The sequence below is a fragment of the Esox lucius genome, chromosome 5 (assembly GCF_011004845.1).
Source record: "Esox lucius isolate fEsoLuc1 chromosome 5, fEsoLuc1.pri, whole genome shotgun sequence".
Taxonomy (NCBI): Eukaryota; Metazoa; Chordata; class Actinopteri; order Esociformes; family Esocidae; genus Esox; species Esox lucius.
Window position 1 is genome coordinate 9,969,314 of NC_047573.1, and position 18,928 is coordinate 9,988,241.

Genomic DNA, 18,928 nt, shown 5'->3' on the forward strand with positions numbered 1-18,928 from the left:
TGACAGCGTAGTGATTGATAGGGGTCCTCGCAGGCCCACAAATTCCAGAGCAAGCAGAAAAAAGCCGCCAGGGCCCTGAACCGCTCCCAAAACGTGCCAGTGGCCTGCATCCAAACACGCACACACACACACACACACAATGCAGAAGGGGAGGGAGCCAGTGATGTACCTGGCAGTGTACTATAACATCTGATAAGAGCAAAAACTAAAACTGATGCTGTTATCGTGGCAACACCCAATTAAAAGTGATGCAGTTATTGTGGCAACACCAAAACAAAACTGATGCTGTTATTGTGGCAACACCAAATTAAAACTGATGCAGTTATCGTGGCAACACCAAATTAAAACTGATGCAGTTATCGTGGCAACACCAAATTAAAACTGATGCAGTTATCGTGGCAACACCAAAACAAAACTGATGCAGTTATCGTGTCAACACCAAAACAAAACTGATGCAGTTATCGTGTCAACACCAAAACAAAACTGATGCAGTTATCGTGGCAACACCAAAACAAAACTAATGCAGTTATCGTGGCAACACCAAATTAAAACTGATGCAGTTATCGTGGCAACAACAAAACAAAACTGATGCAGTTATCGTGGCAACACCAAATTACTGCCCAAGATCACAATACATTTTATCGGCAAGACACCATCTATTCTCCTAAAACATTCATGTTTTCCTCTGAGAGATGGAGAGTGCCCCTTCCAGGCAAAATATTCTCATTTCCAAGTATGTCCATATCACATCTCTGTTGCCAGTAACTACATTTTCTCCCATACTGTTAGCCGTGATGGAGATTAAACTGAACATTGACAGCAGGATAGACATCAATGCTTCATATTCATTAATGCAACGCCTTGAGGTCAAACAAGCAAAGAAACACAATACATATGTGTATACACACACACACACACACACACACACATATATATATATATATATATATATATATATATACATATAAATATTTTAAACTGGACATTTCATGCATTATTGAATACATAAATATGTTCTCTGTTCAGACATGTTTAAACAACTGCCACTGTTGTGTTTGACTAAAATATCACCTCAGTAGCATTAAATGATCTCAGTGCTGGTTTTGCTAAACAAAAAAAATAAACAGAAATATGCAGGTGCCAGGTGATGGACTATTGCTATTCCAGGAAGGGGTGAAAGCAGGTCACTCCAAGGGCGTACTCAAGAGACAGAGTCAGCATGTTTAAAAGTTAATCTATTCACTTTGCTGCAGTGACACGCTTGCTGCTGATCACAGGAACCAACTAAAACGTTCTCTGGGCCAAAGCCTTTGCTCTCATTCTCTATCTCTCTTCATTCATTCAGTCTGAAGTCATTTGTCAAATTTACATTTTGCCACATCTTACATATACTGTAGCTTTGTCCATGTGATCTGATGAATAATAGTCCTGTATGGATTTTTAATGTTATCAATATTCAGGTTTACACCACAGCAGGACACATGCTTCAGTGTTTTTCTGCTTTCCTGCAGAATTTACAGTTATATTTGAGTTCATGTGGTGAATTCTGTCTGTACACTGAATACACTGAAATCTTTTGAAACGTAATCAGCACCTCTCATTATCAGTTGAAAGAGGAGGCAATTATAATTTTGAAATAGATGGCAAAATGAACTTACTAAATTATTAATTATTAAAATTGTATTTTAAATTTCATGGTTAGACATGAGAATTAAAAAATAAATTTTTGGCTAGTAAATACTATTCGGCCAGATATCAAGACATGCACTAAAGGAATATACAAATATATTTGTTCTACATAAATACTTGTAGATTCCAAAATCAGTTTAAAACAAAATGTGAAGAAGTGCAATTCTTTCCATTGCTGCAAAACGTCCTGAGTATGGACTGTTTCTGAAATATCCACTGACTGCTCATTAACATATCACCACACACACCTCCCACTCACACACACACACACACACACACACACACACACACATGAAGACCACCCCGTCCTCTCGGCACACGCAGCCATGGAAAAAAGGCAACGGCAAACATTTGAAAAGACAGAGCTCCCTTTAAAGGCGATGACCACCAGGCTTCACCCCCAGGAAATTCCAGGTGGCCCTCAACCACAACAACCGTCATCTGATCCTCAAAGTCCTCTGCACTGAAACAGAATCAAAACGCCAAGGAGCAGAGGAGCTGAGAGACGGAGAGATGAGATGGAGGAAGGCAGGGGACTGCTCTTTACTCACCCATCCACTAAGATTCAGATGCCAGCAGCCGATCTGCTGCAGGAGAGACAGCCCTGGGGCCAAGAGTCCTGTGGCTCCACTGTCCTCCGGCCCGGCGAAAAAGCCCTCCCTAGGGTACATGACCCCTCGCTGTCCTTTAACCTGCCCCCCCACGTCTCCTCCCTCACCGCGCTGCTCACAACCACCTTTCTTCTTCACCCTCTTTTTCTTCCACTTCTTTCTTAGCCCTCGCTTGTTCTCCCCACAAAGTGCAGGAGTGTGTTCGTCCGGGCATGTGTGTGACCCTCACACCGAGGCGTCCTCACGGCGACCCGAGTGGCCCATTGTTCCCAGGGTTTAGTGACAGGAGGTACCACAGACATGTGTCTCTGAGGATCCAAGAGGTGGTTCTCAGGGTCTAGGGCCTTGCCTTCTGCCCTACGTCCCCCAAAACACAGTACCCCCCCTCTCGCTTCCTCCAGCACTTTGCAGCCCCGTCGCAGCCTCCTCTCTCAGGCAAGTTTGTGCCGGTCACAAGAAATGCAAACGAGAACAAGAACCCAGACGAGTTGAGAAAAAAAAAGAGAAAAAAAGTGCTGCTTCTTGGCGCTGCACAAAAAAACCCAATACTGTTATTACTTAAGTTCCAGATTACAACCCGGTGTATGTGTTTACTTGTGGGCTCTGCAGCCCCTCCAAGACGGTCACAGTCGAACTGGCAGCTGGAAAAGCTACAACAAGGTAAAGCCAGCAAGGAGAGAGGAAAGAGACAAAGAGGCAAGAGGGGAGAAAAGGAGACGAAAAAACCCGTCCACAAAGGCAGGGCAGGCTCAGTAGAGTCAGGCCAACAGTCACTTCCCCGTTACACTGACAGTCCCTCTCCAAAGCCACCTTCCAGGGCGAATGGGGAAACCACAAACAAAGGTATTTGTCTTCACTTTGACATGAACGTGACATCTACGTGGGCTCTTCTGTTTTTTTTTTTTTTTTCTTTGCGTCCAACAATACTGAAGATGGGAGGATGGAAGATTCCACTGTTAACCCTTCCTGACCTCTCTGTGTGAGAAGATCAACTAAGCAAGGCCTAAAGCCTCCAGAGTGTACCCCCTACTGCGCTCACTCTCTCTTTCTCATTTCTTAAATCTTGATAATTTCCTCTGAATATTTAGGCTCCTTACCTGGATCTTATCACTTCCTGGCACTTTGACCATTTAATTACTTTAATTTCACCAATTAATAAGCATGTGAATAAAACAAATTGCACACAACCCGCTTCACCCAGTTCAAATGTAATATTTTACTGTAACGGAAATATAAAATGTAGTTTTCTAGTAAATCAATAATTATGGTTATTATTGCAATACTACTTGGTGACAAAACATTTTGGAATTGCCCCAAAATATTCAGAACACACTGTCATTTTAAATTACCTATAGACAATAAATCAAACAAATATCTTAAATATAACTCCAACTGAAAAGGTGGACCAGCAAGTTTCAAAATCTGAGCAACAATATGATTTATAAAAATCCCAATAACGGAAGCAGCAAAAACCTACCGCAAGGCTTTCATAATACCACTTTATTTCTTTTTTCTCTCTCCCTTTCTCTCTTTCTGCCCCTGCTCTTCTCTGGCCTTCGCCAGTCAGTCCTGAGGCCCATAATGCCAAAACAAAGCCCTGGAATGTCCTTTACACGGTTCCCACAAAAGCAACAAGGCTCCGGCTTGACAAGTAAAAGAGCCCCAACAACGTGGCGGCTAATTGCCTTCCCTCCCTCCATTCAGCTCGGACGCCACACTCCCGCGACCTCCTATTGTCCCACGTGCACTTTCTTAAGTAAACTGCCAGTTCACCCGCAAATGATGGACAGCTCCCAATCCATTGGAAACAATGGCCACACTGCGACCAACAGGAGAGATGAACCCCCTGAAAAAGGAGAGAAATAAAAGACCCTCCATCCCCACTCCACTCTCCCCGCCGTTTCGCACTCGACCAAAATATGTGCAAGAAAAGAAACTTAAAAAGAAAGTCTGGGGAGAACGAGGAAACCGGAATTGACAACAATGAATGACAACCGTTACCAATCCCGCACATTTGGTCTTAACTTTGAGGAATACAAGAATGCACATTAAATGGCATTGGCATTGACTCAAAGACAAACCTAGGCACATTGTTTTGTGATCACATACCATGATAATTGATTTAATACAAAATGTTCTGATAATATACATTTACTTTCATTTAATGCAATAATAGAAAACCTATTTAAAAAATATTTTACATGAATACCTAGAAAGCATTTGTTTTTATAAAATATAAAAACATCACAAGAATAAAGAAATTATTTAAGTACAACATACTATTTTTAATAACTTAATTGTTATGACTTATATTCAATTTCATTAACATTATTATTTACAAAATGATACATAATATTTTAGATTAGGGTTGCCTTAGATTAATAAAATCATGTCAGTCTGTCAGACAAAGCAATCAAACAGCCTTTCAACCTGTCACTTAGCAACTAAACTATTATAAATTGCCAAATGGTAAACATAAAATAATGTCAACAAACTCTAATAAAAAAAAAATATATATATTTATAGCCAGACAGGTATACCGACATCAGGCGAACAATAAAGCACAGGAGGTAATAAATAATGTTGAAGTCTTACCATTTAAAAGAGCTGTATTTGGGATGCTGCTCGGTTCCTGGTTAAAACAAGCATGCTGGCTCTCTGGCAGAGCACAGACTACAACAAGACACCCATCACCATGTCATCCACTGATCCACTGGGGGGCAGCACCGCATCTACGGCAGCCCCTCGCAAACCACACGCCCGATCGGCTGAGTCGATAACACACCAGCCCAAAGAAGAGGGGAAAGTCGCGGTTAAGCACCAGCCAGCGATGGCAAGCGTATCCAGGTCCGAAAAAAAAGGGAGCGAGCGGCCAAACCGGGCCCCTTATTCACAAACACACAGACAAACACACACACTTAGGCGGCGTTGCTCTCCTCTGCGTATGACCAGCAGTCCCTCTTTCCCCCCTCACCCATCTTCATATCCCCCCCTAATAAGCTCTTTTGTGTCCATCTCTCTTTCTTTGATAAGTTGAAAGAACAACAAAAAGTATTGAGAGAAAGAGGAGAGGGTGAAGCTTTCCTTCAGTGTCTTGGCAGACATAAAGGTACTCCAGTCTTCTATAGGAGTTGCCTTAACTTGGCTAAACTCAAACAGCGGGGTTCCCCTCGTCATGTCATTAATCCCCAATGCTAGCCACGCTCCATTCACTCGGAGTCAGACGAAATAAAATGCAAAATCAAAAAATACAACACAGGGCAAAAAAATTGTGTTTTTGAAAAAGCCAAAGAAAGTAATCCGATCCGGCAGCGAGTATGTGGTGTTATGGTCATGTTGCCCCCGGTCGCGCCTGCCGGAAACCCCAGGTTTTGATGAAGGGACTCCGGAAAATACAACGACACCAAAAAGACCAACCACAACATTTAATAACAAAAGAGCCTGTCGCACTGTTACCGCTTTGCAACCTTCACTGTCTCCCTGTAATCTCTAAAGACAACCGAGAAGAAAAAGGAGCCAACACCAAAGTCAAACAAAGCCAGAAGACAAGCCAACAACAGCAGTTAACAATAACAAAAATACTAATACATCTAAACAAGCTGGTATGGTTCCTAGCGAACTGGCAATAGGAAATTAAGCCCGGCCAACTGGTGGCTTGAAGAGAGGAAGCCCACTCTTAAAGCCGTGATCCGACCATCCACACCACCACCGCTGTGAGCCTTTTAACCATAGCAGAAAAAATGTACTATTGATCTTCAAATGGCGATAATTGAAAAGATCAAAAAGATTAAACAAAATGAGAATGTGCTGACTTACCATGTTATGTTGTTTCTTTGGTTGCAACTTTTTGTTTAAATAAAAAAAATAGATTTGCTCAAAGATGTGGCATTGGAGGTGTCAGATTTTTGTAGCCGTCTCTTGATCGTATTACTTCCGCAGTCCTGGTTTCCAATGCGTCTGAACTTTTTCCTTTTCTCTTTTATTTTGTTTGTGGTACCTAGCTTTTTTTCACCCTTCCTTAAGGCTTTAAAAGCTTTCAGCTCAGTAAACCAGCACAAATTATCTTGCCACCTTGCGCAGCTCTGATGCTTTGGCCGCTAACTTTGGAAGGCCCTTTACTACTGCATCAAAATTAGCATTGTCAAAGCAGTTAATGAATATTAATATTGTATTTGTCATTGGAGCTGGCCCATTGCTGAACTCCAAGTCATCCATCAGGGACAAGATTAAGCACACAATTATTTCTGACTGACAGGGACCAAATCTGGGAGATTTTTTTTCTACAACAATTTAAAGAAAAAGACACAACATCATCATAAGGTGACTCCCTGGAGACAAAAGACAAGATTAATACACTTTTAATGAAGCAAGGTTTCATTGAGCGTAAGATGGAGGAACATCAGAAAAAAAGGAGGATTCTGACTCACAATTTTGTCTGTTTTACTGAAAGGACTGACAACAGAAATTACAAATATTTTCTGTGACAGCAGTCCAAAATGATGATTCAAGTATACATATTTCTTTTTTATCCCTCCATTTGATAGAATCAGAAATCTTGGAATTCATTTCTCCCATCCTCCTGGAATACTTTGTCCTGGTTATTTTTTTTTTTCTCTAACTTGAGCTGGAATGAAGAGGAATGAGAGATATAGACACTGATGTAGTAAATAATTCCACATGAAAACGTCATGAAAAACCTTGAGCGCCAGTGCTCTACCGTGGAGCGCCGAAACAATGCCGACCACCGCGGACCACACAGGCAGACTCCACCGCCGCTACTACTACTTCAGCTCAAACCGGGAAGCCCTTTCTCCACGTCCTATGACCCATCTGCTTACACCGTTACATTAGAAACCAGAGAACCTTATCCTGAAAAGCCTGAAATATAGCACGAAAAAGCAAGAATGTGCACACAAAACACCATGTCTGGAAAATTGCGTATTTCCGATCGAGATTGGCCAGAATAATATCAAAGGTGTCATTAAATATCCATTTTAAATAGTGCATCAACAGATTCCTCGCTGAGAAACTCGGCAGCTAAAATTCCATGTAGTTCCCTCCTAACTTTTAATCCAATGTCCATTGCAAATGTTTTTGCGTGTTTTTGAAGAACAAAAAAAGCACAAATCACACACACACACACACACACACACAGAGACACACAATAAAAATATTTTGTCTTCTTACGTACGATTTTGAAATAAAACAGAAAATCTACACTGTGATACCGGTTCTTTTCACCATTTTTCAGGGTTCTTTCGCTGACTTCATTTCTATCTTTTCTCTGGAAAATGCCACATTGAAATACAATGAAAAAGGCACAGTGTGTGAAAAGGGACAGATGTGGGGCACTAATGCCACCGGCCGGGTGAATTGTTAACGGTCGAGGGTCAAGCTGTGGGCGCACCTTGGAGTGCCGGGCCCCTGCCGACCACCCCGTCGGTCCACTAATACCATTAGCAACCCTTAGATGAACATTCTAAATTGGGCTTTTGTTCTGAAGGTACCGATCCGACCCCAACAGCCCACCTGCATCATCGCCCAAAATACAGACGGTGGGATTTTACCAAAATGACCGAAGTAGCTTGGGATCGCTCCATCCACACATGGTACTGCGCCTTGTAAAGCATAGCATACGGCTGGGATTTAATAAGATATTTATTATATTTTACCTCAAAGTAAGCATGATATGTAGTATTAATAATAGTATTATGTAATTAAATGTAAAACAAAATGTATCAAACAATATATTAAGAGCTGTAATTTAAATGCGAGGTAATTTAGTTTAACAATATTATTTTAACATTTCTATATTTCTATAACAAATCCTAACAATATATATATATATATATATATATATCAAAAAATATATATATATATACACACACACAAAAATATTTTAAATGACTGAGTTTCTCATAAATATAGTATAGTATCTGACAATATGACACTGACATAAATGCATGTCTGTCAACTTGAATATAAAAATGCCTAATTATTACAGTATTATTATTATTTCATATTATAATAATAATTATTATTATTTTAGAATAATAATAATCATTATTATTGAATAATTTATTATGAATAATATGAGTACTATTAGTATTATTTTAATTACACAACAAAAAATTTTGTAAGTTATTGGAAGAATTATCTAGTAATTTTAAGGATACCAAAACGCTGCCCAATAAAATGTGTTTCAGTGCAGCCTGTGTTTAAGAGTAAACAGCAAGTGGAGAAGCCCTCCGCATCGTCATGCATGTTTAAAGTGTAAAAGAGGTCCAGTGTTGGTGAGGAGTGAGGAGAGCAGGAGGCTCTGAGGCCCAGTGTGATCACATCAGCACTAGTATCAAATTAACTCTCTGACTTTGAAACTTATTGATCTGCTATTAAGAAACTAGTGAACTTGATGAAGTGAGTGCTGCAGGTGACTCGGCGGCTTCAAAGTCTCACGCGAGCCACATAAAACAAGCCGCTTTGATCCCTTCTCGCCTCGGATCTGGTAACGGGGCTTGTGAGGAACCCCCCAATTGGTCTCCTCTCTCCCTCACACCCGAGGCCCGGGCTTCAGCACCGGCAGCCTGCAGAACTGGCACAGCTCTACCGTACCGCCGCACACTGGTAATTGCGGCAGATTTAAGGGCATGATTAACACGGAGACGGTAGCTTCTACGGCGCTGCAGATCTGCCGTTTGATACGTACCAACACATGCGTGAAAACACACACTCTGCCTGGCGGCGTAGGACGCATCGGAAACGGCACATTCACACCGGCTACGCGCTTCTGCGTCTTCTAAAGGTGTCACCATTAAAATTGGATGTTGATGGCGGGGGGGGGGGGGGCTCCTGACCGTGTATACAGTATGTGATGTTGGAAGGGTAACATAAACAATACAGAGAGCTGGATATATAACGATACTGTGTGCTGAACCCCCCCCATCCGTCTCCATGGCCTCTGAGGTATGTCTTCACACCCACATTACATACCGCAGAACACCAGTCATACCTGGGAGGTGTTTTTTCTCCTTTTGTACCACTGGGTGGAGGTAGTCCTTAATGTTTTCATTTCATACTAAATCACAATTACATTTGGAGACATAAACAAATCCAGACAAGCCCACGGAACACGGTCTTTCTCAGGCAAACCCTCTATAGAATGTATTTTAATGAACGCAACGCCAAGCCCACTCACTACTAGAAGCCCTTTCTTCCTGCCCTTTCTCTGTCCATTCCACTACTAGAAGGGCTGGGAAATGGATATCAACAAGACCCACCATAAACACCAGAGCTACAAGATCTCAGGTTCTGCCTCCACTAGCCCACTAGGGCCGACTAAAATAAATATTAACGGCTAAATGAATCATAGGCAGGACAGTGTTTGTGCTCAGGCTCCAGAGGTGTGTACGTATATGTGTGTGTGTGTGTTTGTGGCTGAGCTTGCCAGGTGTGTGTGTGTGTGTGTGTTTCTGCAGTGTGCCAGGGATAAGCTGTGTCTGTTTAATTAAGAGGGGTAAACAGATGACAAATGTGAGACAGTTAAACATTTAATGTGTGTTTATCTCCCCCCTCCCCGCACTCATTTATTTAGTTCAGAGGAGTCTCAGAGTGGGTGGTGTTCAAGACGGAGGGGAGAGACGCCGGTGGATTAAAACACCGCCGCCGCGCAACCATGACAGTCAGCAGGCTACAGAGAGATTTCCTGACAATTGTTTTGACATTTTTTACTGTTCAACTTAATTCTGTTTGATAAACAGACGGATTATACCACGAATTGAATGCATGCAAATACTTACGCTGCCGTGCAGCTGTCGTTGAGACGCAACAATTAAATAGGCCTCAAATTTGATGACGTGACACTGAATGACAACTACATTTAAATATGATTTTGCATTTAAACAGCATCGGGGTGAATTGACAATATTAAAGAACATTTAACGTGAGTTGGACATTCGCGACCTCATTCTCCTTGCGAGAAGACCACCTCAAAATGAGAGTTTGTTTTTTATCCTGGTGACGTGCCCGTCTGGCGTCCATGTCCAATGCCGAGTCAATGTCAAACCCAGACCTGCTGTAAATACAGAAGGAACGACGCCTCAGGCGGGCGCATCCTCTCCCTAACCCAGTTGCAGTGTCTGACTAAAAGTTCTCATTCCCATTGTGACAACGTTAAAGTAACATTTTTTTTTTATGCGGGACGGATGGGGGGGGGGGGGGTGGATGGGGGGGCAGGGGAGGAAAAGCAAAAGAAGAAGGAAAGGGAGAAAAAGAGGAGCAGGAGGAGGAGGGAGGAGAAAGCCCTGTGCCACCAGCATATATAAGAGAACTTTCACCAATTAGTGGGGAGAAACGGGAGAGGGAGCTGCCGCAGCGCCGGCACTCAAAGAGCCAGGCCTCGCGGCGAAGCTGTCATGTCGGCAGGATTGATCAACAGGCCTGCTATTTCTAATGGCATGTTGTCATGAAGCCGCAGCCATGGGGAGCCACCTGCCTTAGTCCTCGTAGACAGCAGAGTGTGTGCGTGTGTGAATTTGAGAGATATGGTTGGGGGGTACTGCGGCAACCCCTACAGTATATACCTATTCCGCGCCGTGTCTTTTTACTAACAATTTGAGAAGGGCCTCCACTCCTCCTCCCCTCACCCGCTCTGCCGTCCTACCTTGCCCATCCCTGAAGTGTTCATGTGACAGGTGTGCCTGTACCGTTTCATTCTCACCTAGTACAGCCAGACAAAGCGGGTCTCGGAGCAATGATGCAAAAAGGAAAATGGATAATAAATATATAAATAGATATTTATTTATTTTTAAATACGTTTTCACCGATTAGCGTTCATGTGTGTTGTTAAAATCAGTTAAATAGAAATACGCTACATAGATTTATTTCAGTGTTGTTGCAATTATTTTACTTTGAAAAACATTTTATTTTCACCCTATTGAGCTATAAAAAAAAAATCTTAATTAAGTTTGCAAAAAACATTCTTCTTAAAAGCATATATTTTGATTAAAAGCTAATTTACTGAAAATGTAGCCGTTCAAGAAAAAAATAAAATACAACGGAGAAGCGACACAATCAAACAAAGAAAATCGTTCAGTGAAGAATTAGTCACGTTGCTTTGTTTTTCGATTATGCGGCAACAGTAACAACGCATGCTTCATTTCTAGCCTTTGCTAGAAGTGTGGCCTCGCTAACGATAAAAAGTCAACTTACAGAACTTTCGAGTTCAAGGTACCGCTAGCTACTTGGAGTGCATGTCACGTACAGGTAACCTTTTTATCGGGCCTGCCTCTGGTCTCATCAGTCGATGAAATTCTCTGCCTACGGCAGTGGCTTAGCCCAGGGACACGGACCAATAGAAAAATATTTCATTGTGTTAGCATTTCAAATGGCGAGTTGAGGGCGGGGGGGATTGTGGAGGGGTGGAGGGAAGAAGCGCTAACCGATCATCATTGCCAGCGGAATTAATTGGCTATTCCGAGAATAATGTCCCTTACCCACGATCCTCGGAGGGCCGAACGCTAGCGGAGGGCTTTTTTTTTTGTTCGGTGTCTTCAAAAAGAGAACCGCTTGGGGGTACTGGCCGTATTAGGGTTTTAGCTCAGTCCCCTAAAGGCTGGAGGAAAAGAATCAGAGGCGCTGAACCAAACTCGGCTAATCCGCACCCTAATTAAAAACTCTGAAACCCCGTTACACCTTACCGTAATGCCAATCGACAAATAAATACTTTAAAATAAATAAAAAGAAAGTAATAAAAATGTGTAACGTCTAATTATTTGGAAATTAATAAAATAGGAGAATAAAAAGAAAGAATAAAACGAGGAGGAAAAAAGTGAAGAGAATTTTAGAACAATGACCTACACTCGGCTTTTAGCCAACGCTCGATAAATGGCTCAAGATGGAGCTTCCATGGTGGTGCTTCTATCCTTTTATTCAAGGGGATTTGGGTTTGAGCTCTGTTACACATCGCCCAAGCATATGCAATGACCCTAACTGATATCGGTGCATCTTTTAGCCATATCTTAATCTAACCTTTTTAAAGCTCTGTGGCTTTTCAGACTCAAAACAGCATTAAGAATGAGCATTGTTTGGAGCAAGGGGGGGAGGCAGCCCTGGGAGACGATTCCACAGAATTGTTAGGCCTGGTCCGGGGCAGGAGCCCTCTGGATAAACAGCTGCTTATACGCACGAATCACAAACTCCATAGAGCAAAGTGGGAAAACAAAACACCAAAAGAAACAACAGCCAAGAAAAAAAGATTTGGGGCGGGGGGGTGGGGGGTGGGGGGTTTGGCTGGGGGAGCGACCATCGCAAATGCTCCATCTTCCCATATCGACCGCTTCGGGCCTATAGCATGCGGGGTGTCGATTTCATCCCCTCCGAAGACGACGGGCAAATTCGCAGTGGTCCCCATTACACGCCTCTCCTTCGCTCATTGTGAATTCAGTCAACGAAGTCAATCTTATTAACTTCCGCGCTGGTTCACACATGACATTTTCTTCAATTTTCTCGCCAACATCAAAAACATCAATTAGCAGCTCGAAAATGGGAAGGAGCGAATGACAGAGTCCGATAACGCAGACTTATTTGAAGCTGAGGGGAAATCTATTCTCCGGTTTCTGAATGTGTTCATTACAATTGCTTTTTCAAAGAAGACCTCCAAATAGCAAAGAAATTTAATTTATCTTGTAGAAATGTCCAGGAATTGTTTTTTTGTGTGTTTTTAATCCTGCTTCTATCTGGTGGCCTCAGTGGGCCATAGAAAACATGGTGGTGCTGTATTTTCCCAACTTCTTCCACAGAACTTGAAGCCGTGAAAAGCTAAATCCAACCCCGTAAAATAATACTTTTAAAGAAATCCAAAATTTTCCAGCAATGGAAGCACAGATAATAAATAACCCCTCTGACCATCCTATTGTCTCCAAAAAAACATACCTTCTGTATAATGACTTAACATACCACTTTTATTATAAAAGTAATTAAAAACATCCAATTATATAACCCTAACCATGACACATCTAGTAGAAAATCTGTTTATTTCTTTTCATTTAGTCTTTCCTAATCTTATCATAAAATTTGTTAAAGCTTCCATGTCCAAAATCGAATGTACTGAAAAGTCTTGTAATGTAGCATTGTATAGCAGCCATTCCTAATTTAACCTTGCTTTTAAATGCAATATTTTTGTTCCATTACTGAACAATGGATACATGATATACTATTAAAAAAAAACGAACCATATTAATGACCATAAAGTACATCAGCTCTTTTCAGTTGATCAGTTCCTGCTTTTTACATCACACATTACATCACTAAGTGCGTTGAAATATGAACCCCCACATTGATAAACCTTTCTTAGCATTTCCCAACATTGATGAACATGTAAATAAATCTCGGGATAGTAACCTTTAAGTAAAAGGTTACATTTTTGCTGATATCCAAACAAGACGGCTTCCTCGTGCTTGAGTTACATCTCCGATGGAGTGAACAAAAGCAACTTTAGTGTCCGAGGAAAGGCACTCGTAATACCAGGGGGAGAGGGCTGATCACAGGCAGAGGCACACGGATCACATTCCTCCGGCCCATTGATTTGTGATCTTTTGACATTATTTAGTTGCTTTTTATTTTCTTGGCCGTCTTGTCTTCCACGTCACAACAGACAGGGATGTCCAAACAAGCCACGCTGGGCATATCTACGATCTGTCAAAAGAGCAGGCTTTTCCCGGCACTGAAGCGGTGGAGTGCTCTGACACAGTGCCGAGAATCGGCGGGATGAAAATATCACTCTTTATAATGGGGCTAATCAGATTTCGGATTCTATTTGCCTTCTAGCCAAGGGGGGACTGCTGGTGTACAGCAAGTGGGCTGTAACCAATACACTTCACCCTAGTCCATCAGTCTACGTTCTGTCCGCACCACAGAAAAAAGAAAAAAAAAATGACATTAGGTCCAGGGACCTGTATTTTAATGTACAGCAATGTGAATATGGCTAAAACATTCTGACTGAATTCAGAAACAATGAGTCAAAGTGTATTTGCAGTACCCGCTAAAAGACTTTTGAACATACAACAGTGATCGTTCCCATTTAAGCGGGGATATGATCATGTTCCTCGTGTGCTTTCACCGGCCTGTAGCGGATTAAATCACTGAGAATGGTCAAACGGTTCGCTTTATCCGCCTGCAATAATTTCGATGCAGATGACAGAGATTGTTTGCGCGGCTGTGGGTAAAGGGGGTTGGTGACGTGCGGACACACAGGCGCATACACGCGCACACACGCGCACAAACACGCACAAACTAGAGAGATAAAGACGTCTGTATGGACAAAGCTGAGTAGTGCCTCTAAATACCATTAACCCATTAGATTGCTTTAATTAAACCCTCACAAAAGGATTCACAGTGAGAGATTTGTTTTAGGTGGTAGAGCAGGGCCGACCACACACAATTACTATTTTCAAGGCAAGTAATGACTGACAGAAAATGTTTTTTGTGACGTGACACTAATGGACTTTCAATGAGATAAAGAGACAGACAGACGGTGGCCATGACTTGCCACTGTCTGTTCTAGCGGATACCTCTTCAACGAGCCATCAGGGCCACCCATAGGACTCCCGGCGGGTACAGGAAACGTCTTATTTGTTCTTCACCAAATATAACTATCAGGTGAAGGATCAAGGCTCATGGAATATAGTGCAGGGATTTAAATCACATTCTTCTTATTATCAGTACACTGATAGATAGAAAGAGCAGTTATACACCTGGAAGTTTAAAATTCCTTCAGTATATTTTAGGATCCCTAATGCAAATACTTCTGTGTTAAATACTAATATATGAATAAAAAAATATAAATAAAAAATAAATAAATATATATATATATACACACACACACATATATATTTACACAGCATTCTGTTTAAACAATTTTTTCATATTGATTTTACAAGCAAGAAATTCATCTTTCTTTTGTGTGGTGTAATTGGTGAACATGCCATGGAGAATATACTCTACATCCAGGATAACCACTCATTTACACAAAACACTAACCTTGAGCCTTGCTCATCACACATTTCATTCAGAATTCTTCATATATTTCCCTGCCGTTAAGTAACTAACTATTTATTTTTGTTAAACACTCTTCATAGAAAGCTTATGTTAGATGAACACTAAATCTTAGAGTCGTTACTCTTTATAATCACTTCCATTTTTAGTCCATTAAAGTTTGTCCATGTCACTTGATTACTTCCCTTCGTATCTACCTTTCCAATTACTTTTAGAGTTTGGGATTTACAAATCTGCGCTTTCATGTCCCGTGTTGGCAGATAAGTCGCTGCTCCTGGCTATGAAAGCCACATTTTAATGAGCTGCGCTGGGGTTAATTGGTTCGCTAAGATCCCAGAGTCATGTGTTTCAATATGAAATTAAGCCATTTCCTGGAGTTTCCACAACGACTTATTTAATTAAACACTTCAGCCCAATTTTCATTTCACACAGAGTTGAAAAAATGGCTGCGTTGATCTCACCGTGTCTGTTTGTTTGTTTATGTCCATGTTTGTTTGTTTGCTTAGCCTGCCTTCCTATGATTACTGAACCATACGTTCTTCATATATGGCGAAGAAGTGGGTATAGATGGCTCCCTTACAGACAGATAACCATAGAAGACCTGTGATGTGTAGGTACATATGTTGGGTGGTACATAAAGAGGCCCTGGGGGTAAGAACATAAAATTCCCATCTAGAATTCGCTAACTAGTTAATGGATTTAGGTTTCCTGAAAACGCACTACGTCCAAAAGTTTTAAAAGGCAAAAATAACCACACAAGCACACACAGACACACACAGACACACACACACACACACACACACACACACACACAGACACACACACACACACACACACACCTAATTTCCCACGGAACATCTGTACTAGTCACTTGTTATTAGGAACTACATGAGGTAAATCTACCGTATGAAATACCTTGTCATTAACACAAGTGCAACTGTGTTAAGGTTCCCCTCTGGTGGAAGGGGTTCAGTACTCATGACAGTGTAATTACGGGTTCTCCACAATGCACCAACAACCTCACTTAACATCTGTAATTCAATCCATGTTCATTCCCCAGGCACCACCCCCTCACTTGATGGATAGGTCCCATTAGAGGCGCATTGGGCTTAATGCTGGGATGCATGACACGTCCTGTCAGGATAACACTATGGCCTTCTACATCGGGCAAGTTGACAAGGGCGCTGCGTGGAGAGACGGGAGAGGGAGACTCACACTCTGCACTAAAGGCACAGACAAACATAGACATACGCAGGCATACATAGACATACACAGACAAACACAGACATGCATAGACATACACAGACAAACACAGACATATACAAACACAGAAAAACACAGACATACACAGACAAACACAGACATACACAGACATACACAAACACAGAAAAACACAGACATACACAGACATACACAGACATACACAGACATACATAGACATACACAGACAAACACAGACATACACAGACAAACGCAGACATGCATTGACATACACAGACACACATAGACATACACAGACACACATAGACATACACAGATGTTTGAGCGTTCACACATAACCTCATCTCCCAGTGACACACTCACACAGACACAGACACACACAGGTCTGGAATATGCAGCAGTTCAACACCAACCACAGGTCCTGATTGAGGGACACTGTCCTGGTGGCCCTCTATATTTTCAGTCTATATATTCAGGCCCGGCCAGGCTGTACATGTTAATTATGTGCTCTGTTTCTTTTCCTACAGAGGGAGAGTCAGTGAAGACTCCCAGTCACCCCAGTTCAGCAGAAGCTCTCTGTAATGAGGCTCTACCAGACTTGCTGGGCTCTGTCTTTCCCAACGCATTATTAAACAACTCAAGAGCAGCTGGCCCAAAAGCCTCTGCAAACGCTGTCACACTCAAACAGAGGCACGCGTGAACACCCTACAAGGCCAACAGGACGTAACAGCTCCAAACGTACCGCTGCTGATTTGTATATTCCTAAAGACAATTTCTCCTTACCCATTGTTTTTTTTGTGTGTGTGTGTTTTCTTTTACCCCCTGCAGTAGCCCTGTCACATTGGCGTCTGAAGAGCGACCGGAGCATACCAATCCAACCTGCAACTGAGAGGGAGGCGAAGAGGAACAAATGCCCAGAAGAGTGAGTGCAGTGCGGCTGACGCGCTGCCACAACAGCCAGGCGGCCCTGTGCTCAGCTCCAATGTGATTATCTCCCTATCCTTTCTGGCTGCAGGTTTCGGGGTCAGTGGCGCCACACACAAGCCTGGCCTTGCCATTTCAATGATTGAATTGCTTCCAGAGCTCTCAATCGATTGTGTTCAGTGACCCCCGAAGGGGGCCCCTGTGGAGAATGCCCGCCACGTCTGACCATCCGGGGGGAAGCGCAGTCGCGCAACCCGCCCCTGTCCATTAACCAACAGCCGGTGCCACCAGGATGACTAGCTCCAAAATGGCCGCCGCACCAGGCAGCGGCGTTTTGTTTAGTTTTTTTTTGCCCTGTAATGTAGTACTGTGGAGGCGATTTATGTCATGTTTTTGTTTCATTCAATGGAATTTAAAAGGTATTTTCACACCTGACATTCTGGAGACCTCCACAAAGACACAGAGACTCTGGGTTTTAATGTCAAACAGTATTCATTGGTAGAGATCCCACAGACATGTAGCTGCCGGGCTGAATGGGTGAGATTCTCAGGCTTGTGCTCTCTTGTACTGTTTGCTTGTCGTGAGGGAGGAATGTGTTGCTTCAGCCTCCAAATTCAGCATGCACCCAAATAAAACACACACACACACCTTGCAGTCATACATCCCCTATCAAATCAACCTCTGACAAATCGGACGTACAAGTAGTACATATACTCACATCAACACACTTAACCAGTTTGACACACACACACACGCAGGCGCACGCACGCATTTACGCACGCACGCACACGCAGGCCTATGTACTGTAAGCTGAGAAACACTCCCATATACTTCAGTGCTGGCCTGCCTGCAGTTTGTTTAGCAACCCTCCATTCGACGATGCCCAAAGGGTGCAATTAAGTCCAATTAGAGCCTGTCGGTTTTATTAAGAGGCACAGGCCGGCCAGGCTTGGGGGCAGCGAGGGGAGTGTGGGGGGTGGGGGTGGGGGTGGGGGTGGTGGGGGGGGGTGGGCGGAGGAGCACCAAACACAGCCAGGCTGGCTGAGGGGAACCGAGGCATTACTCTGAGGAGAGGGACAAAACGGAGGCAGACATTAGGAGAACAGGCGACGGACGGACTGCTAGACTAAACAGGCTGCCACGATGGAGGTGTGGAAAACCAAACCCGGGTTCAAAGCTGTTCGCTGTGCCCTGACAACTTTAACCAGGTGACCGGACCTCAGACGCCATTACACTACAATTACTAGACCCGCAGCAGTTCAGATTAGCCGAGCAAACCGCGGCTGACCCACACACCGACCATCCATCCTGGGGGGGGTTGAACTACCTGTCACCCCGGCAGGCGGCACAGTGTGCCAGCGTAGCCATTCGGTAATGCTGAGCCTACAAAATATCAATCATACTTTTCATGACAGCTGACTTATCAATTGATC

At 42.8% G+C, this 18,928-nt stretch overlaps 1 protein-coding gene across 29 annotated transcripts in view; it reads right to left on the reverse strand.

Annotated features, from left to right (window-relative positions):
- Nucleotides 1-18,928, reverse strand: part of tcf7l2 (transcription factor 7 like 2) — an 88,132-nt gene that overhangs the window by 20,565 nt on the left and 48,639 nt on the right. The window contains exon 1 of one of the 29 annotated variants that reach the window (XM_020046629.3): nucleotides 2,241-3,153. The exons of 27 other annotated variants lie outside the window; for them this stretch is intronic. In XM_020046629.3, coding sequence (XP_019902188.1) covers nucleotides 2,241-2,360 — 120 coding nt within the window. In that variant the 5' untranslated portion in view covers nucleotides 2,361-3,153. Of the gene's footprint in view, nucleotides 1-2,240; nucleotides 3,154-18,928 lie in introns of those variants that run through there. One more of the 29 variants, XM_010866926.5, reaches the window with a different exon arrangement.